Consider the following 20,413-nt stretch of genomic DNA (forward strand, 5'->3'; position numbering starts at 1 on the left):
GGTTTTTTTTATGTTTTCCTACGCGTCATTAAAATGACTTGTATATGCGACACAGAGGAAGTACGTGATAGATTGAGTAGAATAATCAATAATTATTTCCGTTTTAAAGCTAATATTACTCTTTTATTAAATATTCACGTTGATTACGTTAATCGAGACATGTGTAGAAAATTAAAAAATTATTTGTCGTAAAGTCTACTCCGTAAAAAAAAAAAAAAAAATTGTTTGACGAAGAATGATTTTTCAGTTGGTAAAATAGATTGTCGCGAGCTTCGATTTTGTATTCATGTGACTTCGGACAACAATAGGAACACGAAACTCGTGCACGTTAATATCTGCCGCATATATCTATTGAACGAAGGATATTCTTTTAGTATGTTAGAGGAGGAGATTTAATAATTCGACGGTCTTTACTTAAATTGGTTGACGCCAATGCGGTGATCGATCTTAAACATGTTTCAACGATGTTCCTCGCTCGTGTTAACAGTACGACCGGTCGCGGTGAATTTAATTACGCGATTTATTTCGAGAGGCAACAGGCCAAGAGAATATGCGCCAGAGACACTCGAGAATGTCTCTTCCAAATCAAGTGATTTATTAAAACCTGCGGAGACAGACGGCAGAAATTATGCGGTGGAATTACGACCTAACCTGAAAGATCGAATCGGAGCAAGAACTCCGTTTGAGGATTATATTGACGATAGTGACATAAAACCGCCACATCCCCTCGATGTATGCACCGAGGATTTGTCGGACATTGGCCCGCCTCTCACTCCGACTTTCAGCTTTGCCAAGTATGCAAATAAGTCCCACACGATCCAGGAACTGGTAAAGCTAGGGGTTGCCCTGTACAAGTTCGAGGCAAAGGAGGGAATGGTGCAGTACATTTTAAACCTAGATTTCGAACGGGACGTGATGCCATACATAAGATTCTTGCACGACTGCAAAGTGCCGGCTGATTATCTGGGTAAATTCATCACCAAAAATCCATATATTTTTAAAGAAGACATGGATGATTTGCATACTAGGATCAGATACCTAAGGGCACACAGTTTCAACAGAGAAATGATACAGTTCATAGTCTGCAAAAATCCCGGCTGGCTCTCGTACGATACAACATTTATAGACGGTAGGCTTGGCTATTTTCAAAGTGAGTTTAAGCTTAGTGGCAATGAGGTAAGAATGGTGGCAGTCAAAGCACCCAAAGTGATAACTTACAATATGAGACATTTACTGGAAAACACATTCAGTATCAGGGAAGAGATGGGTTTGGATAAAAAGCAAGTAAAGAGATTACTTCTTTCAGTGCCTAAGATATGGACTAAGAGTGAGTGTAACATAACTTTAGAATTTATGAGTATATATGTATGTAATTTAAAATTAATTGCTTATAAATTGTCGTTTCAGATCGCAACAAAGTGATGAATACGTTCGAGTATGCTCACAACGAGATGCAGCTGCAACATAACTTTATCGTACAAAATTCACAAATTTTACTTTGCAGAAAAACCAGACTTCAGACCAGGCATTCGTTTTTGGTGGAATTAAAAAAAGCGCAGTATGATCCTTCTAAACCAATGTATGTTTCACCACGAGCCTTAATTAGCGGTACAGACGTGGATTTCTGTAGAGACGTCGCGAAAACGTCCATTGAGATTTACAACGCGTTCCTTAAAACATTTTAATTATAATGTACAAATGTAAATAAATGTTATTAACGTACATGTTTCTGACGGCAATGTAATTGTTTCTATGAGACTTCGATAGGCTTTCATATATTTAGCTGATTTTTATGTACATCACATATAAATATTTTATACATCGCGTTTGTTGAAATCATGGTTTTTAAATCAAAAATAATGTGAATAAAGTAAAAAATAGATATTACATATTAATAATAAATTATGTATCATGGATTTTTTTTTTTTTAATTACTAAATTAATATTTTAAGTATTTTTCATATTTTATGAAAAAGGTATAGAGAAAGTCCGCTTCATAAAAATTCAATTTACATGGGACAAAACGAATATTTTTAACAATACATTTTCTTATTTAATTATAGCTTAATTACTTGCCTAAGACCACATATCAATTGATCACATTGATACAAAACTTATCGATTGACACTAATCCAAATTCATTTTCAGCGCACCTCTCGCTTATTTGGAAAAAAAAGTCTCGAACGAAAAGACAGTCGAGATCAATAGTCAACGCTGTTGAGCTCAAAGTGCTTAATTGTACTTTCCTAATTCTATTTTCCTTTGTATCGCGCGCACTGAATGATAGAGGAGCGAATCAATTAGACCGGCCACAGTGAACACGCCGCCGATGATCGCGCAAGTATTCGTCGCAAAGTGTCCGAACGACTTCGCCTTCTCCGTGTACTTCACCATAAGCGGGCTCAGCTCGTAGCTGAAGAATACACCCGGCATCCCGGACTCGCCAGTTGGGACGGACACTTGCCTCGCGTGCCGCGTTACGGAGAACTGATTTGTGAAAAGAGTCGAGCCGTCCGCGCGCACATACGTCGTTGGAACGATCTTGATGTAATGATAAAACATCATAGCACCTGAAAAACAGAAGACAGAAAAATCGGTGACGTGCCTCAATTCTCTTCGCACGCCGTTCTTTAAAGAGATATAAAATTCAGATCTTCTCATATATTGTAAATACATTTTGTAATTTCTCTCGGAATATTTTAAGTACTCCCGAAATTCGTGTACGTGAACGTTTCATTGATAATGTAATTGAAATTTCCCGCCGTGATAGATGCAGACGAAACGGAAGTAGCAGACGGCGCGGCCGTCTTCACGCTCACGTTGCGAAATCATCATGGCGCCTTTCCGATAGTGTGACACGGATGAAATGCATTGAGGGATTCCGGCAATTGTACTGGATCGCGAATAAGGCTTCAAAATTGTAAAGTAGGAATTCAATTACTCTCGGCCGGTCGCGCACCCCATTAAATTGCATAACGAACACTTTAACAGTAAGTGCGGGCACGATCAATTTCATATACGTATATACGTCTATAAACCGTAAAGATGTTTACAATTCTGTTGGAAAATTTAAAGAATTTTATTATAAATAAAGTAAAATTGTTTAGAAAAGGTAAAGTCAATCTTTCTTTGCAGAGATTGCAATTTGAAGTCAAGTATTAAAAGATTTGAAGAGGCAAACAGAGCTACGGCTGTTTTACAGGTTGCAAAATGCCCGTAGTACCTGGAGGAGCCTACCAGCAAGGTCCATCATGCTTTGATAAAATGAAATTGGGCTTTACAATCGGATTCTGTGTTGGAATGGCTTCTGGCGCTCTTTTTGGAGGATTTTCTGCCCTTAGGTACGTTAAGTATACATAAAAAGACTGATGACTATATTTTAAACGATGTAAGTGTTCGCAATCGTGAAATTTTTTATTATCAGGTACGGGTTAAGAGGAAGAGAACTGTTAAATAGTGTTGGCAAGGTAATGCTTCAAGGCGGTGGAACATTTGGCACATTTATGGCTATCGGAACGGGAATAAGATGCTAGCGAGTGGACTGAGCACCATCTTAACCTATCTTTTTCGTTGCGACTGTTTGTAATTGTAAGCGCGAATCGTTAAATCTTTAATAAAAGTAGCATTAAGGTGCAAAAACGTACCATTCATGGCGATTAATGTCATGCCATCCATAGGATTCGTCTTTCCAGGAATGTTGAGTCCAAAACTTAAATGCCTAATAACGTGCGTCATATTGAAGTGGGACGAGGTGTAGGGTTGAACATCGTGCACTGCGGCGTAAAAAAAAAAATCAAGTTCGTAAGATCTCGGTACTGAAGATGTCATTAAAGTATAAATTAATTGTTTTTTTTTTTTTGTTTACCATGAACGTGATTAACTGAAAAACTGACGCCGGGCGCGATGTGAAAACTACCACCGACTCTGTTCACTTCCATGTAACCGTAGATCTGGCAGCCTTGAGTGAAGGCGTGTTTAAGTTTTTCCATGGATTTGTCATTTTGACACTGTTTAACGTCAGCCGGATCAGGCATAGCCCACTTTTTGCGTCTATAGGCTTCCCACACGTCTTCGCAGGTGTTGCAACATCTGCAGGCAAAGCACAAAAATTAATAAACAATCCATAATTATATTTTTTTAATAAATAGAATTTTTACTTTATAGTATCACTAGCCGCGCCGTAGCAATCGCCACAGGCCTCTGTGGTTGTACCGATTTCCACCGCCTGTAAAAATGTTCTGTCAAATAATAATCATTTTTTCAGCGAATACTCAGAGGCTTCTAATTAGAAGTACTGCGTTACCTGCTCTGTAGTCTTCTTGGCAGCCTTTATATCTGTAATATCTGTAATAAATTAATTTTTTTTCACATGATATTTCCAGTCGATATATAGGAGTTACTTGTGCCGAAAGAAAAATTGAGCTTACTCGTTCTTTGTGGATCCTCTATGGGTTTACCGTTTAGATCTAATCGTCTTTTAAAGATATTGTGTTCTATATGCAAATGCTGCTCGCCTGTCGTGTCCATGGCGTCTATCGATAAAACTGTAAAATACTGAAATGACGAACTATATCACCTTCTCCTTCGCCTATATAATTTGTACTTACGATCGCAAGATATAGCGGGGATTATTATATCCAAGTTAATTCTCAGTTTAGAACCTCTGGATGTATCCACAAATAATTCCTCGCTCATAGTTGGTGTAAGGTAATAGTTTACCTCTGACAAAAACAGTATGCCCATGATGATTGTACTAATAATTGTAACTGAAAAAAAAAATTTTATGAAGTCAATGGTTTTTAACAATCGTGAACGAGACTGCACGTCAAGCTGCGCTTTGTTTACTGCCATCCGAGTATAAAAAATGTCATAAACGCAAAGAGACCGTACGTGGGAAAATAAAAAAATTAAAAAAAACAAGATATGCGGTATCGCGGGACGCAAATTAAAGCCATTAATTTAAATATTTTCAACGCAATGTATTGCAAAATATTCAACTATTCTAACGGCGTGTTAACAAGAAACAGAATGATTAATTGCTCGCTGATACCAGCCGCAATACCGTATATGATTAACATCATTTAGCGCAGCAGAACGCACGAGTGACTCGTTGACGAGCCTCATAGAGATTCTCCGGGTTTCATTTTTGCCGGTTAACAGACGGTCGTCGTCGTCCGGGTGCACTTTGTTTACCGATAGCGCCGCTGAAAGTTCTCACGAGGATGTCGGCTTCCTCGCGAACTTTTGGATGCACGTCCAGCTGCCGCAGCATCTGCATCTTCTCGACGGCGCGGGGACGGTACACGTCGATCGCTCCACACGGCGGCCCGATGTTTTCCCGCACGACACGTACGTGTCATGACAAGCTGCCACCTTGAAACGTGGCAGATATCAAGCTGCCATTGGCCGAGCGGCCGGTTAGGCTCCGTTCGTTCCGTTCTCGCACGCTCCTCTGCTAAATCAGCAATTGAGATTGACTTATATTCGTCCGTTGGAAGAACGGAGAACAATGGAGATTTAATGAGGAATTAAAAAAAAAAGCACATTAACAATAGAATAAATAATTTTTAATTTTAAATTATAATTGAACAAAAACGGCAGTTTAATCGTGCGCCTGTATAGATGGTCGAGAAATTGAAGATAAATAAAATAATTAATCTGACAAACCCGGAGTTTTGCGACGGCGAGTCTCCGAAAATAGCTCGAGAAATTTTAGGAGGTTAGGAAAATTAAGTTAGTACCATTGTTAGAGTTTGCCAATTGCACAGAGGCAGCCATTATAAAAAAGGCGTGGCTAAAAAAAAAGTTGGCAGGTTCTAACAATGGTACCAGCTTACTTTTTCTGTTCCGCAAAACCTCGGGACAGAGAGCCCAACTCGGAATCGCGGCTTCCACGCGTAAAGATACAGAAGCTCGTCCGTGACACGGACTCCGTCTGAAGCCAGCGCTTCGGCTGCCGTCGGATAGAAGAAGAGGCCAGACTTCTCGCCGCGAAGACTTCTCTTCTTTTAAATATATTTTTTAATATCATTAATCATTAAAAAGCGAGAACTTTTTTTTTTAATAAAAATAAAGATGATACTTTTGTGATACAAAGTAAATCAAACTGAAGAACCGATCCGCATCATGGAAAAGCAGCAAGATTAAATTTAATTCGATTTAATTCGACATTTTTAACATGGGATTCTTTACATGTATAAAAATTTGATACAAATATACTGCACATATAGCAAAAATGAAGAGTATATTTCACGTATATAAAATGTGTCGCTTCTTAATTGTATATCTTACATACTTTTCATTTCACGAAGATAAAAAATATATTAAATTCTTATATTTGTTGTTAGTAACGTGATTCGGTAATTATTCTTTTACTAAACGCTAAAAAAGATTTAAGGACAGGAATGCTGAAATAATGATCCATTTGTTGTACAATTCTAATTCGCAACAAATGCTCGATAAACTTTATTCCACATCGTGCATCACGTTGCTCTTCGGGACAGGTGTCTCGATTTAAAATACAAATATATACATATATTTGTAGTTGTCACGTATCTGTATAAAGCGATCTATTTTGGGATGTATTTGGTTTCTTTTTCGGAAGAGGTATAATACATGGAAAAATGCAAATGTGTGTTTGGGTGTATATGCGTGCACGCTGGAAGGCAGATATGGGGTTTGCTGCGCCGACGGCAGCTAGCGAACATGACTTTAGAGTCGTGTACGTCGAGTTTCACATGTGCCGCATGTATGTACCGCGCCGGCCGGTTTGCCGATGACTTTTTTCCCTCCGTTCTTTCATTCCTTGCCTTTGCCGCCTAGGGTTACGTACGCTAGCCACTGTTGCCGCAGAAAACGCTATATCTACCCTTCGGTGTACATACGACTGTCAGTCAAACGTTAGAAAAGGCATTTCATAGTCTTGTTCTCCGTAAAACCTGAATGAAGTAGGAATCTTGTCGAATTAACATAGCAAGTGTTCACATCAATTTGTAGGCTTTGCGTTAGTAAGGCACTCTATGCCAGGAATATTATTCAGCGTGTACGAACAGCAAAATGAGACACGAAACAGAATGCACAAAGAAAGTGTACAGTGAACTCAAATAGGTAAATAATACGTGCGTACGCGGTTACCTAAATTAATTATAGTATAACTAAATTAAAAGAACGCTAAAATTAATTGGACGGCGGTCTAACACATCAATCGACCCGTTGCTAAAATCGTTGTCGAGATTGGCAGTAAAAAATACAACGATATAATTTTCTTTGGACATCACCTCTCTCTCGTTGTAAGCAAAACGTCTCTTTCTCGGTGAACATAATTAGTCGTTCGAATTGTTAAAAACAAGTGATTGAAGACATTCGTAAAAAAATCTCTATATAATTTTAATAAGTTTTTGATGAAATTTCTTATGCAGAACGAGTCGCTTGTAAATCTATAATAAACTAATATAAACAATATAATTAGTAATAAACGGCAATAATGAGATTCTTGATCGCGCCTTTCACACGACAACGTTCAATGTTGCTTCAAATGGCGTGAGATATTCGTAGCATTCTTTGTACTTTGATTACATACATATGCCTCGCGTTTTCTTAGCTGCGCAACAAATAGAAACCGATTTTAAAATCACTTCTTGTAGTATTTTTTTGCGACGTAGGCAGTAATTTAAATTCTCTTATTCACAATTCCTGATTCTTGTCTCTTGAATTTCTCAATATTATACGCTACGTACTAATCAATTAATAGATCCAATTGACCGGCACCCATTGATGCTCTGTGGCTAAGGCATCTAAAGCTGCGACCACCTGTCTAAATGTATTGTCAAAATCCTCGTTTACGATCACTTGGTCGATGTACTTCTCATAGGCTCTCTGTAGGGCTGCCGATTCCTCCAATGTGGATTTCAGATCGTCCTCCTGTAGAATAAATCGTAAATTAATTTTTTGTTTTCTAAAGCTCACTGTATGAAAATATCTTTTTCTCTAAGATGCTTCATACTATGGTTACGCTAAAAGCGGTGAAATGCATTTTATACGAGATCACGAACGTAGTCTGATTTCCTTAGTTACGCTTATAAAATTGTTTAAAAAGATATTTGATTACATCAATGTAAAGACGCGAACTTGCCAAGAGAAAGTTGACATTTTCGTGGCTCCCGTGTGACTAAGCATTGAAGAGAGAATCTGTTCTATGAAATAAAACTTAGGAGTATTGTGCGATATGAAAATATAATTAAATTATTAGCTACTAACATTCTAAATTATGAATAAACGTGTGCTGCGTAACATAATAAAACAATACAAGACATGCGACACAAACCTCGTATAATGATGCGAGGGACTCCAATGTCCTGGCTCTTCTTGAGCTGTACCTGATGGAACTCTGGCGGTCGAACTAACAAAGCCAACATCAAATTTATACAACAAATTAACTAATTAAAGAATAGGAGTACAAATAAAATAAATGACGAAATAAACAAGTTGTATATAGATTGCATATAGATTGCTAGCATCACAGGAAGTCGATAAAAGGAGCTCTAAAGAGAAATTTAATAGAAGACAATAGGGAAGATAATTTTTGTAAAAATATAAGCCCAAGCTTTAAGCAAGAATACCGTTAAATTTCGATTGCTAGCTCCGGTCGATCTCCCAAGATCGTATAAAGACTTCAACTGCTCCATTCCGGGCGCGGCAATGAATATGACGTAAGGCATGAATTCCGTGCTGTTATGAAGAATTTTGAGCGCAGCTGGACTGCAGTCTAGCACGCACATTTTGCCAGCTCTTATTAATTCTCGCACCGAATCCAGTTTCGTACCGTACAAATGCCCACCGTGTTCACCGTGCTCGAGAAATCTGTGCTCTCTAATATCAGTCTCCATAGACTCGCGATCAGTGAACCAGTAACTCTTGCCATCTTCTTCAAGAACTCTAGGCGGTCTCGATGTGTCTGCAAAATAAATCACGCTCGCTCAGTATGATAGCAAAGATAAATGCGTTAATTCATGAAATGTAAACCGAATGTTTCTTACATGGTACGATAGTGCCGAACTTCTCGGGATCACTGTTAATCAGCCTGTTTTTCAGCGTTCGTCGGCCTACGCCACGCGGACCAACCAAGGCCAAGGTTTTGCGTCGAAACGGCGGCATCCGAGCGACTTCCTCGTAAAGAAGCAGCTCGGCACCGTCAAACTCGCCGTTAGACTTAGATTGATACATTTTTCTTTTTTTCTTCTTTGATATCCTGGTACCGCAGATGCTGATCTTGTGAACAAAATCGGCTTCGGGCGGTACAAATGCTTTTCTCCGCTCTTCCAGCTCTAAGGACGGTATTAATCCGGGTGATCCCAAGCTCTCGCCTTCTACTCTTCGCGCCTGCCACCAATTTGGATCGGCCTGATCAACGATCTGAAGAATATCGCCTTTCTGGAAAGGCAGGCCGATCTCTCTGCAGGGCAGAAGCGTGTCTTCTGAAGGATCGTAATCGAAGAGAGCCCTCATGTAACACTGTAAACGATAAATCAAATCAAACACTGGTCGACAAAATACTTATGAATTATCTTCGCGATTACGACGCCGGCTGTGCGTTCTCCGCGCTCGAACGATCGCCGTGAAGAATAATAAGAACGTAGCAGTTAACAGAAGCATCGACGTGGAAAAACGGCCTGTAGTACTCACCGTGGACTTGAGAGGTCGATTCGAGTCTGAGGCAATACCCGGAGCTAGTTTCAAGGATAAGTTCTCTTTAGCATCTTGAATCGCCTGCTGGAGCTCTTCGGGATTTCGGACAGTCTTACCGTTGACCTCGAGTATCACCTCGCCAGTTTTTAGAAGCTCTTGCCGAGCCGCCGTGCTACCACCGAGGATTCTGGCGATTATCATATTACCAGCTTCGTCCACTTGCACCGTCAATCCCTGCAAGAATACGAACACGAAAATAATCGATGTCGCGAAAAATCGTCGAAATACACGACGTATTTATCTACAAGGTACATTTTTTTTTTTCGAGCAAATCTAGTCAATGATCTGGATTTACCAAGGGTTCATCTGGCTGCCTCCTAAGGCCCACCACTCGGATAGGCACCTCCTCTTTCCTGTTCGTCGGCATCGTCGACGTCGGCAGATCGGACGGTTTGGTAGGCGCTTCCCTGCGTTCCACGATCGCGTCGTGCGTCTCTAGAAGCGCTCTCAGATGCGCGCTGCCGAGTAGATTCACCAGCTCCTTGGCGTGCGAGTCTCTGGAGGCTCGAAACGCGTGGCACACCTCGTCAACGATATCACAGACGGACGAGCATACCGGCACCACGGGCGACGGCGAGTCTTCGAGACGTTCCTGCACCTGGAACGCAGATAAAAAGAGAGAGGACTTTAAATCGAGACCTATTAAAAACAGGTTTCTCACGAACCTTAGAAATCTGACTCCCGCGCAACCCTATCTCGACCTACTGGCTGCGCGCCGTTGGTAACTTTGAGCCGCGATAAGGCTTCCTTTCCGTTTAAATCGTCTTAAATTTTATGTACTTCAATATTTTCTTTCCTTCAACTCGTTATATTCCGTTTCGTACCCGTATGCGGAATCGCAACCACTCGTCCCACATTTTTTTTAATCCACGAAAGATGCGATAATTTATTCAGCTTATTTCAGAGTTGTGTCAATAACGCGTAGAACTTAAAACAATTATTCCACATAAAGTTCGCCTCTCGTTTATGTTTTTTATCTGTCAGAAAAAAAAGCAGATGAAAGAGTCACGTGCCGCTGAATCAATAAATTTTTTTCGACCGCAGCTTATACACTTTCGTCCAGGAAGAGAAATATTTATTGATACGCGGTTAAGAGCCGTAAAAAAAAAGCTGTTTAAGAACTTACGAATTAGAGAATTAGAAAAAAAAAAAAATTGATTACCGAGACGTTATTAACGAACAGTGACAAGCAATCATGTGAACGCTGATGGCGTTCAATCGGATTAGAGTTAATCTAATTGACACGAAAGACATTTAGCCTCACCCTACCCGGAGCTGCTCGCAGTTTACAATGAGTAATTGGGAAAGTAGGTCACGCCGACTCGTTCGACGCGTTCGGGATGGCGTATTCGCGAATAGCCAGACGATCTTAATGAACCGACTCGTCCGATAACCGATAGCTCGAACACGTCGCTCCTTAAAGGTACAGCAAGATCCAAGAGCAATTTTACTCGCTGATAAAAACCAAGAGAGAAAGCCAAAGCCGTTCCGTAAAACGCTAATGACAATAACGATTACGATAACGACGACGATGCCGTAAAAATAAATTGAAAACGACTCGGTCGCGAAACTTTTTTCGAACTGCACGGCGAGTGGGAGCGCAACGTAAATGCAGATTGCGAGAACGAATGATTCACCGTCGAATAATTTTCTCTCGAGGATCGGCGAGCTTCGGCAACGATCTCGCGCGTTTTACCGGCCAGGCGAGATAGATTGGAAGGGACCTTCATCGCGCGTTTCTCCCGAGAAAACGCGTTGCGAAATCGCATTGCGAATTTTCCCTCCCTCCGGCCGGATGATTAATGGGCCACGGAAACTGCGACTGTTCCGCCGAAGATTTTTCAAACCCGTCCGAAGCTTCTTTCTCGCGTTCGCTTGATTTGTTTTGCTTTCGGCATGTGCACCGCCCACGTGCTCTCTCTCTTCCTCGCGATGGTCCACGCGCAAGAATCCGTAAATCGACGTCCGTCCGCGCGAGATTTATCGACGCGCTTCGTCGCGGATCATCAAGCCGTTTTCTCGTCTCGTTTACTACGAACGTACGTTCTCGGCGAGCACGAGCACCGCGCCCGATTACGTCAAGAGGGACGGCGAAGATCTGGTCGGAGGCTGCCCGCCCGGAACGCGCGTCGCACTCGCGATTACGGGCAGTAAAAGCGGCTGCATTTATTTATCCACCACGTCTCGCGGAGAGGATTGCGCGAGACGAATCGCTCGGGGGATTCGTTCCTCTCGAAGAACGAATCGGCACGGGAGATCGGCGAGCGATCTCGGCAAAAAGGCCGCACCTTGCCACCACGCGGATGGTAGCGAGAGCGATTAACGAGGTTACGCCGAGGCGAAGCGTGTTTCTTCGTTAAAAAAATACTTTTTTTATTTTCTTTTTTTTCTTTTTTTTATTCGAGTTTCCATCGGGAGATTCGACCGGCTCTACCGTCGAGCGCATCCTTCGATCAGAATTCTCTTAACTCGCCGCCAGTGTTCCACCCGATCGGTGGAGCTGGTCCTACCGATTCTCCCGTCCACCCTGTCGTTATATCACACTCCCGAAATCTTCAACGCCTCTAACGGTACTTTCGCATCCAAGTCGCGCCTCTCCGCTGCGTTATCCTCGACAAAGTCAAGTCGGCGCGTAGCCGCGATCACCCCGGGGACGGAGACGAAGGTGATATTTCGCCCTCACCGGCATATGGCCTTCTTTCGCAAACTGGTATACGTTCCGCGGAACGACGCTCACCTGGAGGGAAGAGTCGCGACGCGGTGCTCCGTGCGAACTGGTGAAGCTAAGCTGGTTCTAACTGGTCGTGGCCGGTAGGGTATCGATCGCCGAGGGAGACGAACCCGGCACTCGCACCGAGGGAAAACCAGATCTATCGCTGCAGATACGGCGGGATGCTGGCGAGGGAGGCGCGCCCGGGTGCGTTAACGTTTTATTCGCGAAGACACTCGCGTAAAGAAGCAAGTCAGAAAACTCTGCCGCGCCTACTGACGTCGTCTGGCCTCCCTCCGCGTAAGCAGGCCCGTTCAGGCAAGTCGCCTGCCGTTTCTGAAACAGGTGGGGGACCTTCCTTCTCCTGGCATGCAACACTCCGCTACGTTCGCTTCCAGGAGCGTAGTTCTCCGATCTGAGTGCCACAGCTTCGATCAAGGCCGTCGTCAACGTCTAACTCGAACACGACGAACGTTGACTTCATCGCGACTCCCTTCGCGCGAGCCCTGAGCTCGCGAATTGATTCCGTCGGCTCTCCGTTTGATTGAATGGAGAATATGCGGCGGCGGTCGTCGAGGTGTCGGCTTCATCTTCGCTTATCGCGAGGCGACGCGAAAAAGATAGATATGGAATGCGCCGGTTTCGTTTTCAGAAACGCTCGCGAGCGTGGAATTCCGTCGTCGCGTTTACGAATGATCTTGTTTGCAGAGGATAGCTGTAGAAAGAACGACGCCCGATGCTACTCTTTTGGTATAACTTGACGTTTCTTGAGAGTGGTCTACGTTGCTTTGTAAACGAAAGGCCTTTTTTTCCGGCGGGAGTTAATTACTGTAAATTGTACGACAGGTGAGAAGGAAACGTGTCCCTTTTTTTTTTTAATTATTTTAGTCAAGGCGTAGACAAGCCCAAAAACAATTTGCTGTTCTCGTCAAGGTACCAGGCTTTTAACAGCATTTAAACACCGCTTCCTAAGTGTGTCATAGTTTTCAGAACTCGGCAGTTTACTGCGAAATACGTTACGTAGCAATGTCAGTCGAGTGACGTAACTGAACCGTCCAGCGGATGAACAATGCAGCGATCAGCGAAATCGGTGCTCGTCATTGTTTGCGTACCGCCGTGGAGAGAGAGGTAGAGAAAGAGCGAGCTAGGAAGGGTGACTCCGCGATCGAATCGGAACGGGCACGCGAGGAGCTTGGTTTAAAATAGCTCGAAGATAAAGAAAAGAGAAATATGCGGTCGGGGCTGATAAGAGCCATCGGCGGCGTACAGTCCTGTCACCCACACACGTGGGCCGACACGCATAACACGTGTGTGTTCTCTCCTACTTCCTCCCATGTGCGATCACAAAGCCGACTCACCGACTGAAATTACATATCGTCTCGTACACGCCACGGACTTACAAAACATATTGCCGTGCGCGACACGCATGCTCGCGCCTGGATTTCTGCGACGTGCACGAGCGATGACTCCGCTCGCAAACGCCTATGACCTACGCCTAATCAAGAGGTCCCGTCGGAGGGTCGCGGACAATTAGCCGTAATTATTATTACGGAAAGAGAGAAAGAGAGAGAGAGGAGCAGGCGCCAATTTCGCCAATTGACCGTGCCGTAAATCTCGATCTCTCCCTTCAGCAACTTTCTATAAAGTCTACGGGGTAATGATGTTCGCCGCGGCATTACGCAGCGCGAGATTGGATTCAGGTGGACTATCCGCTCCATCGAGAGCCAAGTTGTTCACCGCCTTTCAGCCACCTCGTTTCTCAGCTTGATCAATTGTCTCGTTGCGTCGATTGCACGTTTCTTCTCTCCGCGAGATTTACCAGCTTGGTTTTCCCTTAAAGACGTCCCGCCGTGATCGTCGGGCACTTTCCACCGTTGGCTTAATTCGACGTGAAAGGAGGGGGAGGAGACGTGAGCCGACTCTTTAACGGCTCCTCTGCACTTGGACATTTCTTTTTTTTTTTTTTTACCTGCTGCGACGCGCGTGTTCTACCTGCACGCCTGGCTGAAAATTACCTGGGGAATGTAGGTCCCTGGCCCGCGCGGCAAAGGAGGGGAAAAAATGTGCGTGCGCGATCGATGCGTGAGCGACGAAAAGACTGACATTCATAATACTGAAAGGGGTGAACAACCCCATCGATCGGCAGGCCGAACAGTTCGAACGCGGACGAATCGCTCATAACGATGTTTTTCTAGTTTATTGCCGGCAATATTCTCGTCGAAGGCTGGCTTCTCTTTCTCTCTCTCTTTCTCTTTCTCTCAGCTCGCGGGAAGTGTGTCGCGACTGAAATAAACGTGGGTGCTAGTGCGGATGTTTCGAGCGCGCGCGATGCATGCGCGTGAAGGCACGCAGAGAGCGAGCGAGGAGGAGAAATAAAACCAACGTTCTGGCACGCTTCCGAAATTTCCTCCCTTTTTTTTTTTTTTTTTTCCCCATGCTGAGTGACGAACGATCCGCGTCCCCTTCGTCTCGCGTCGAAAGAACACGCGGCTCGACCGGATTCCAGCGGGGAATGATATTATCCGTACGCTAAATCGTAGGGACGTAAAGCTTATTCTGTTGAAATTTGTAGCATCCGACGTGCCGTTGATTCACGAACAAGAAAAAAAAAAGAAAAAAAAAAATAGTACTTAATTATTAAAAAAAAATTCCGGGAAAAAAAAGCGATTTTTTAATTCAGGGAATAAATATGTCGAGTTAAATTTACGCGTTGTCGAATCGCGTGGAAGAGATATCGGCGATAAGTGTAAACGATCGGATTGCTACTCTTCTATGGTTAGGTGTCTTCGCGGAAGCTGTAAGATTCCGAACACTAGACTTGGGAACTATATTTAGAAAGTCGAGAACTGCATATTTACCTCTCTGTAGAATTGTACGTTGCATACCGTAGCCGGGCGCGCTAAAATATTCCCTTGGATTTAACCGGGCTGGTTTATTTCAGTCGTGGTCGCGCTCGCCATTCTGAATGATCGATCATCGCGGGGAAAACGCGTTCACGCGGTTCAACGACACGGATTAATTCGAGTAAACGGCTAGAACACTTCGAACGATTCGACTTCTTTTTCTCTCTCTTTTTTTTTTTTTTTCTTTAATCAACGAATTGAACAGATGCCGTGCGAAGAGGGCGAGAACCACTGACAGGCTTCTCATAAATTTCCGTCATAGTAAACACCGTTTGATGAGCACACGGACGCGTCGTATAGATGGAAATGATATTTATTCCGCGCGTTTACGATCTGTTCAAGGTGCGGGGGAGATCGCTGGTCGGTATCGTTTTTCATTATGATTTCTTACCTCCGACGCAAAGCGATAAAGACGGAAAGTTAAGAGCAAGAGAAACAAATTGTGTCACGTGCCCGGAAATAAAAAAAAAAAAAATTAATTCGCTAATTTGTGCCGATTTTCATATTTAATTCACCGACGAATAAAAAACGTATAATGAACTTTTAATAATAGTCGAACATTTTTGCAGGATCCCGCGGGTTCTCCGGTTCAGTCTCGAGATAAGGATCACTCACCTTCACGAGGGATGTGACGACCGGGCTGTCGAGGAGGCCCTTCAGAAACAGCAGGTCCGTGTCGTCGGCGACTTTGCCCAGCTCCTCGATGTTGTCGCGCACGTGCATGAACGCGGCTGGAACAGTAACGGCGCACTCGTTCATAATCAGCTGCGGATTTCACCGGGATCGGGAACAGCGCATCGCCGCATGCGGCATGCGGCCGCGGCGGCAGTAACAGTAAAGAGGAGAAAGAGGAACAGAGAGGAAGAGAGGCTGGGAAGAGAGCGAAAAGAGGGATGCCAACAGGGGGTCGCGGTGACGCGAGAGTGAACCCGGGCGTGGCCATCTTTCGGCCTGATCAATATCGTCAGCTACAGGTGGCCGAAGCTGTCACGCGAAATCTCTCGCGGATCTCGAAGCCGAGCTTCGAGAGCATTTTCCATACGGCTAACGTATTCCTTCGACGTGCGCAAAGTTAAGTGAGAGTAAAGAAAAATTAAAGAGAGATTTATAAAAACTTACAGCACGCGCGAGAGTCCAAAGGGATTCACATCGGCAGTCTCTAAAATTGCTGATCGATTAATGGACCAAAGGAGGCAATTTATTTTTTTTTTTTGTACTTGCACGAAGGATAAGTAATTACGTAATTTTTATTTGGGAGTTATCAGCGGATTACTGCTTATTTTAATAAACGCGAGACTAAAAGTAGTGCGCGAATCTATATAATGGGGTCAATCTTATTTCGCGTGAGCTAGAGGGTCTCGCAAAGCGCACGGTTGTTAAATAATACATCCGAGAGCATTCAATTAACGTCAGGCTTTATTCGCGACTTCAGAAGTGGTACGCCTACCCAAGGCCTCTTAGACATTATTATCACGTTCCATTTAAGCAGAGTTACACCTGTTAGCAGCTCGATATTATTGATCGCGATATACGTCTGCCCACTCCCTTCAGAATTCATGCGAGTGATCTTCATTTTCAAAATTCATTACCGCGTCTACGATCGAGGGCGAGAGAGCGAAGCTAAAAAGCGTCTAAAAAATGTATACGTAGTCTAGTTAACACAGTTCACAGTTTCAGAAAACAATAGCCGCTGGATGTTTCATGAAATGCACGAGTTCGTCGATTGATTATGCACCGGTAACGCATTTAAAATTCTAGAGTGCCCGATGAAAAGCCCCTTGACTATGTAATAATAACCTGCGCCAACTATGCAGCGTATGAATGATAAATGCATGCTATTACAAAGCATTGAGGCATGGCGGAAAACGCGAGAGGCAACGTGCCCGGAATATTGCAGGCTGCCGATTTTCACGCTCGCAAATTAAATGGATATGCATATATATATTTTTATTTTTTTTTTTTACGCCGGTTGTTTTAGCGACCGACAGGGAATTACAATATAAAAGAAACTACGTTTAGTACGCTGCAAAAATTCAATAATATATTACGTATTTAATTTATTAAATGCTTAACTTTAAAACCAAATTAATTTTCACGCCTTGATGAATTTTAAGAGATATGCGGAAAACGCGGCGGCTGAAAGTCGTTAGTCGAAGGGTGTTACCGCGGCGCGAATTAAAATAAAAAGAAAAAAAAAAAACCAAACGCGAGGCAGGCAAGGGTGAGAAAGGAATTAAAAATATGCGGCCGGCGATAATGTTTGCGCTCGTTCCCACCGGATGTGCGTGGAAATATGCCGCGAGATCGAGAGCTCGTTAACGTGTAAAATTAGAAATAATGCCTCTTTAATTTCGTCGCGGACCGATCTCGTTTATTAACGCGCGCTAAAAAAAAATTTAATTCTCATCCGCAACAAGCGGGCTCATTAATGCACCGTCGCGCGACAATAAGCGAATATTACCGTTGTCAATTTGATGGATAATCGCGCCGTTCATGGCGTCCATGCTGGCCAGCAATCGCCGATCTTCCAGCTTCTCCTTCCTTCCGAAGAAAACCATGATTGCGACATTCAACTTCCCACCGAAATTCAAGACCTTCTCTCCGGTCGCTCTCCTTAATCTTGATAAAACTTCGCCGCGAGTTCAGTTTACGATTCGACACTCACATCGTGTTTCTTCGCCACCTTTCCATTTTCTTTTCGCAAAATCTTATCACCGCGAGATTAAAACTACTTTAACTCAATTTAACCGCGGGAGGTAACTCGAGACTTTAACCTTGAGGCTCGCGGTCGATTGGTATTTTATCGGCGAGAATTGTAAATCACTATTTAAACCGTTTTGCGTATTAATCACACCGCCGATGTGACCATGTGACGAGTATTAGCCGGGAAGGAAATGCCTCTTGCCGTGAGTTTCCTTGCTGCCGCCTCGCAGTGAATGGAAACACTGTCTTACACCTGTCTGGGCCTCGAGGGCCCGTGGTCCAGACGAGGGGACCGCAAGCGGCACCCCGTCGAGGTGGTGGGGCGACCAAGAAGGCGAGCCCAACGATGCTCGTTGACACGGCTTCGAAGTCACGTAACTCGTGCCGCTCGCTGCGCTCAGAGTTCTTACCGATGCGTGCGCTAATATATCACGAAGTTAGGTACGCGAGAAAAGAACGAAGAACCGTAGTGACACGAGGGAAACGAGAGGCAGGCGGAAGCGATCCAAGGAAGATCTCGATCGAGGAAACGTAAGCGCCACCGATCAACCGACTGGCCTCGGAGATTCGAAGTTGGCTTCTACGAAAGGTCGAGAACGGCCAGAAACAAACCAGCTGGTGGTGGACCGATGGAAGGGGCAAAGCAGAACGGGTTAGAAGAGACGAAAAGTGGCTAAGAGAAGCGGGAAGAGAGAAAACGGCGAGAGACGGAACGACGTGCTAATCGTTAAGAAGAAAAAAGAGAAGGATGGATTCATTTGAGGGAAAGCGCGATAATGAGATAAACGGCGTAATTTAAATAGAAAAAGAACAAGGGAAAGAAAAACGCCGGAGGAAATCGGATGAAAGTAAAATCCGGCGTCCGGATACTTGACGCCGGAAGTGTTTCCGTCCAAGTATCGTTCCCGAAGAGTGTTCTTCGACGTGAGAAGCAATCAGCGGTCGCTTTTCTCGTTCAAGGTTGCGCACCGAGCACGTAATCGATCGCGCGGAGTATTGGGCTTTTCCGTCGTCCGGTGAACACGTGCATGACGATCGATCGAATCGCAAACCGTGGATGAACCTTAGGCGCCTCTCGCCGGTACCGCGTGATTAAATATTCGTTTAATTCAAGGCGTAACGTTGCGACGAATAAATCTTTCTTTAGTATTTCACATTCGGTCGTTGAAAATTTCGACGACGGGGTACTCTATCGCATCGCATTTTTTTTTTGATAATCGAAAATACGAAAGCGCGACATTTTTCAGAAATTCTGGAGCTCTTGCATTTGACAAGACGCGCGCATCGGAAGCGGTGGTTTCATCCTCTAAGATCCGACTTACTTCGCAACTTTCTTCTTACCTGAGGTGGAGTTGAGGTCCTTTTTGTGGACGATCGACGATAGAGCGGAGCATCCGCAAATGTCCTGGATGACGCTCCCCCGCGACTTACTCCTTCTCATTTCAGCTGATTGCTCCCGATGGCCTCGAGCGACATTACGTCTATCCCGGTCGATCACTAGGGTCCTTCGTCGTCGCGGGACCGGCCATTACGATGTGGTCACGCGGACTGCACCGCGATCCCGCGGAATCACCGTCATCGTTCGCCTTCCTCGTCCGTAGGCTCCACGTGCTGTTGCGCGCCGTCAGCTTCCTGGCGGCGAGTCGACGGTCCTCGGCTCGATCGGACGACGAGCGGACGTTTGCGCGATTGGAAACTGATCAGGATCTATTCATAGATCGAAACGACTTCGGCGCCCTGGTCCAAGTAGTTTTTCCGCGTACGCGAAAGCGATACCACGCCGGTGAGACCACGGGGCGCACATGAGCCACGCGAACCGACCGCGACCGGTACTTATAGCCTCCCGAAAGGGGTGGCCTTTGTGGCACCCTGTATCTCCTTCTCCGTCGCTCCTTCTCTCACTTGCTCTTTCGTGGCAATTCCTCGACTCGTGGCAACGACGACTGGTACGCGTTATATCCTCCCCGATCGATAGTAAACGCGCCCATGAAAGGGTCGCAAATATTTTTCACAGGGGTGCGCTCACCAAGAAAGGTTAACGCAAGAAACTGTTGTTCCGAAAAGTTTTCGAGATAACACACCTCCGCCCACCCACCCCCGCAACACCGATCCCGCTGACGCTGACGTTTCGAATTTGCGAAATGCTATTTTTACGCGCTCGGATACCAAGACTCACGAGTATAGAAGAGAATTGACAATAACTTAATTTGCCCCGAAGGATTTATATTTGTTTTATCGATACTCACTTTTTTCACGAGGTATTTTAATATTTTAGAAGTCTCCTCTTTTTGATGCCGAAGCATTTAAATATACAAACATATAACTGATATGACAACTGATATCCATTCTATAT

General features: G+C 44.1%; 4 protein-coding genes across 16 annotated transcripts in view; 2 read left to right on the forward strand and 2 right to left on the reverse strand.

Moving 5' to 3' along the window:
* The first annotated feature begins 229 nt into the window (after positions 1 to 229).
* Positions 230 to 1,725, forward strand: Mterf3 (mitochondrial transcription termination factor 3). The gene is made up of 2 exons (XM_070659617.1): positions 230 to 1,327; positions 1,408 to 1,725. Exons 1-2 carry the CDS (start codon positions 454 to 456, stop codon positions 1,683 to 1,685), a joined length of 1,152 nt encoding a protein of 383 aa, XP_070515718.1. The 5' UTR covers positions 230 to 453; the 3' UTR covers positions 1,686 to 1,725.
* LOC139104249 (endoplasmic reticulum-Golgi intermediate compartment protein 3) lies at positions 1,351 to 5,727 on the reverse strand. Its single transcript, XM_070659616.1, has 9 exons — positions 5,668 to 5,727; positions 5,194 to 5,455; positions 4,608 to 4,766; positions 4,428 to 4,544; positions 4,304 to 4,344; positions 4,158 to 4,225; positions 3,866 to 4,089; positions 3,645 to 3,773; positions 1,351 to 2,570 (listed from the first exon to the last, which is right to left on the reverse strand). Exons 2-9 carry the CDS (start codon positions 5,276 to 5,278, stop codon positions 2,233 to 2,235), a joined length of 1,161 nt encoding a protein of 386 aa, XP_070515717.1. The 5' UTR covers positions 5,279 to 5,455; positions 5,668 to 5,727; the 3' UTR covers positions 1,351 to 2,232.
* On the forward strand, positions 2,812 to 3,643 carry LOC139104257 (reactive oxygen species modulator 1). 3 transcript variants are annotated; one of them, XM_070659627.1, is made up of 3 exons: positions 2,812 to 2,990; positions 3,136 to 3,341; positions 3,425 to 3,643. In XM_070659627.1, exons 2-3 carry the CDS (start codon positions 3,211 to 3,213, stop codon positions 3,531 to 3,533), a joined length of 240 nt encoding a protein of 79 aa, XP_070515728.1. In that variant the 5' UTR covers positions 2,812 to 2,990; positions 3,136 to 3,210; the 3' UTR covers positions 3,534 to 3,643. The 3 variants fall into 3 exon arrangements, with proteins under 3 accessions (XP_070515728.1, XP_070515729.1, XP_070515727.1); XM_070659628.1 differs by having other exon boundaries at positions 3,203 to 3,341; XM_070659626.1 differs by having other exon boundaries at positions 2,977 to 3,112; positions 3,203 to 3,341.
* Positions 5,728 to 6,225: 498 nt separating the features above from the next.
* Vari (MAGUK p55 subfamily member vari) overlaps positions 6,226 to 20,413 on the reverse strand; it is a 129,544-nt gene continuing 115,356 nt past the window's right edge. For 4 of the 11 annotated variants that reach the window (XM_070658923.1, XM_070658920.1, XM_070658921.1 and 1 more), the window contains 7 exons: positions 15,973 to 16,088; positions 10,040 to 10,342; positions 9,682 to 9,918; positions 9,036 to 9,510; positions 8,619 to 8,953; positions 8,324 to 8,398; positions 6,226 to 7,920 (listed from right to left, as the gene is read on the reverse strand). In XM_070658923.1, the coding sequence (XP_070515024.1) occupies positions 7,744 to 7,920; positions 8,324 to 8,398; positions 8,619 to 8,953; positions 9,036 to 9,510; positions 9,682 to 9,918; positions 10,040 to 10,342; positions 15,973 to 16,080 (1,710 nt within the window). In that variant the 5' untranslated portion in view covers positions 16,081 to 16,088 and the 3' untranslated portion in view covers positions 6,226 to 7,743. Of the gene's footprint in view, positions 7,921 to 8,323; positions 8,399 to 8,618; positions 8,954 to 9,035; positions 9,511 to 9,681; positions 9,919 to 10,039; positions 10,343 to 10,409; positions 12,425 to 12,481; positions 12,732 to 15,972; positions 16,089 to 17,818; positions 18,415 to 19,401; positions 20,044 to 20,413 lie in introns of those variants that run through there. The other 7 variants (XM_070658916.1, XM_070658917.1, XM_070658927.1 and 4 more) reach the window with 7 other exon arrangements.

The sequence above is a fragment of the Cardiocondyla obscurior genome, linkage group LG07 (assembly GCF_019399895.1).
Source record: "Cardiocondyla obscurior isolate alpha-2009 linkage group LG07, Cobs3.1, whole genome shotgun sequence".
Taxonomy (NCBI): domain Eukaryota; kingdom Metazoa; phylum Arthropoda; class Insecta; order Hymenoptera; family Formicidae; genus Cardiocondyla; species Cardiocondyla obscurior.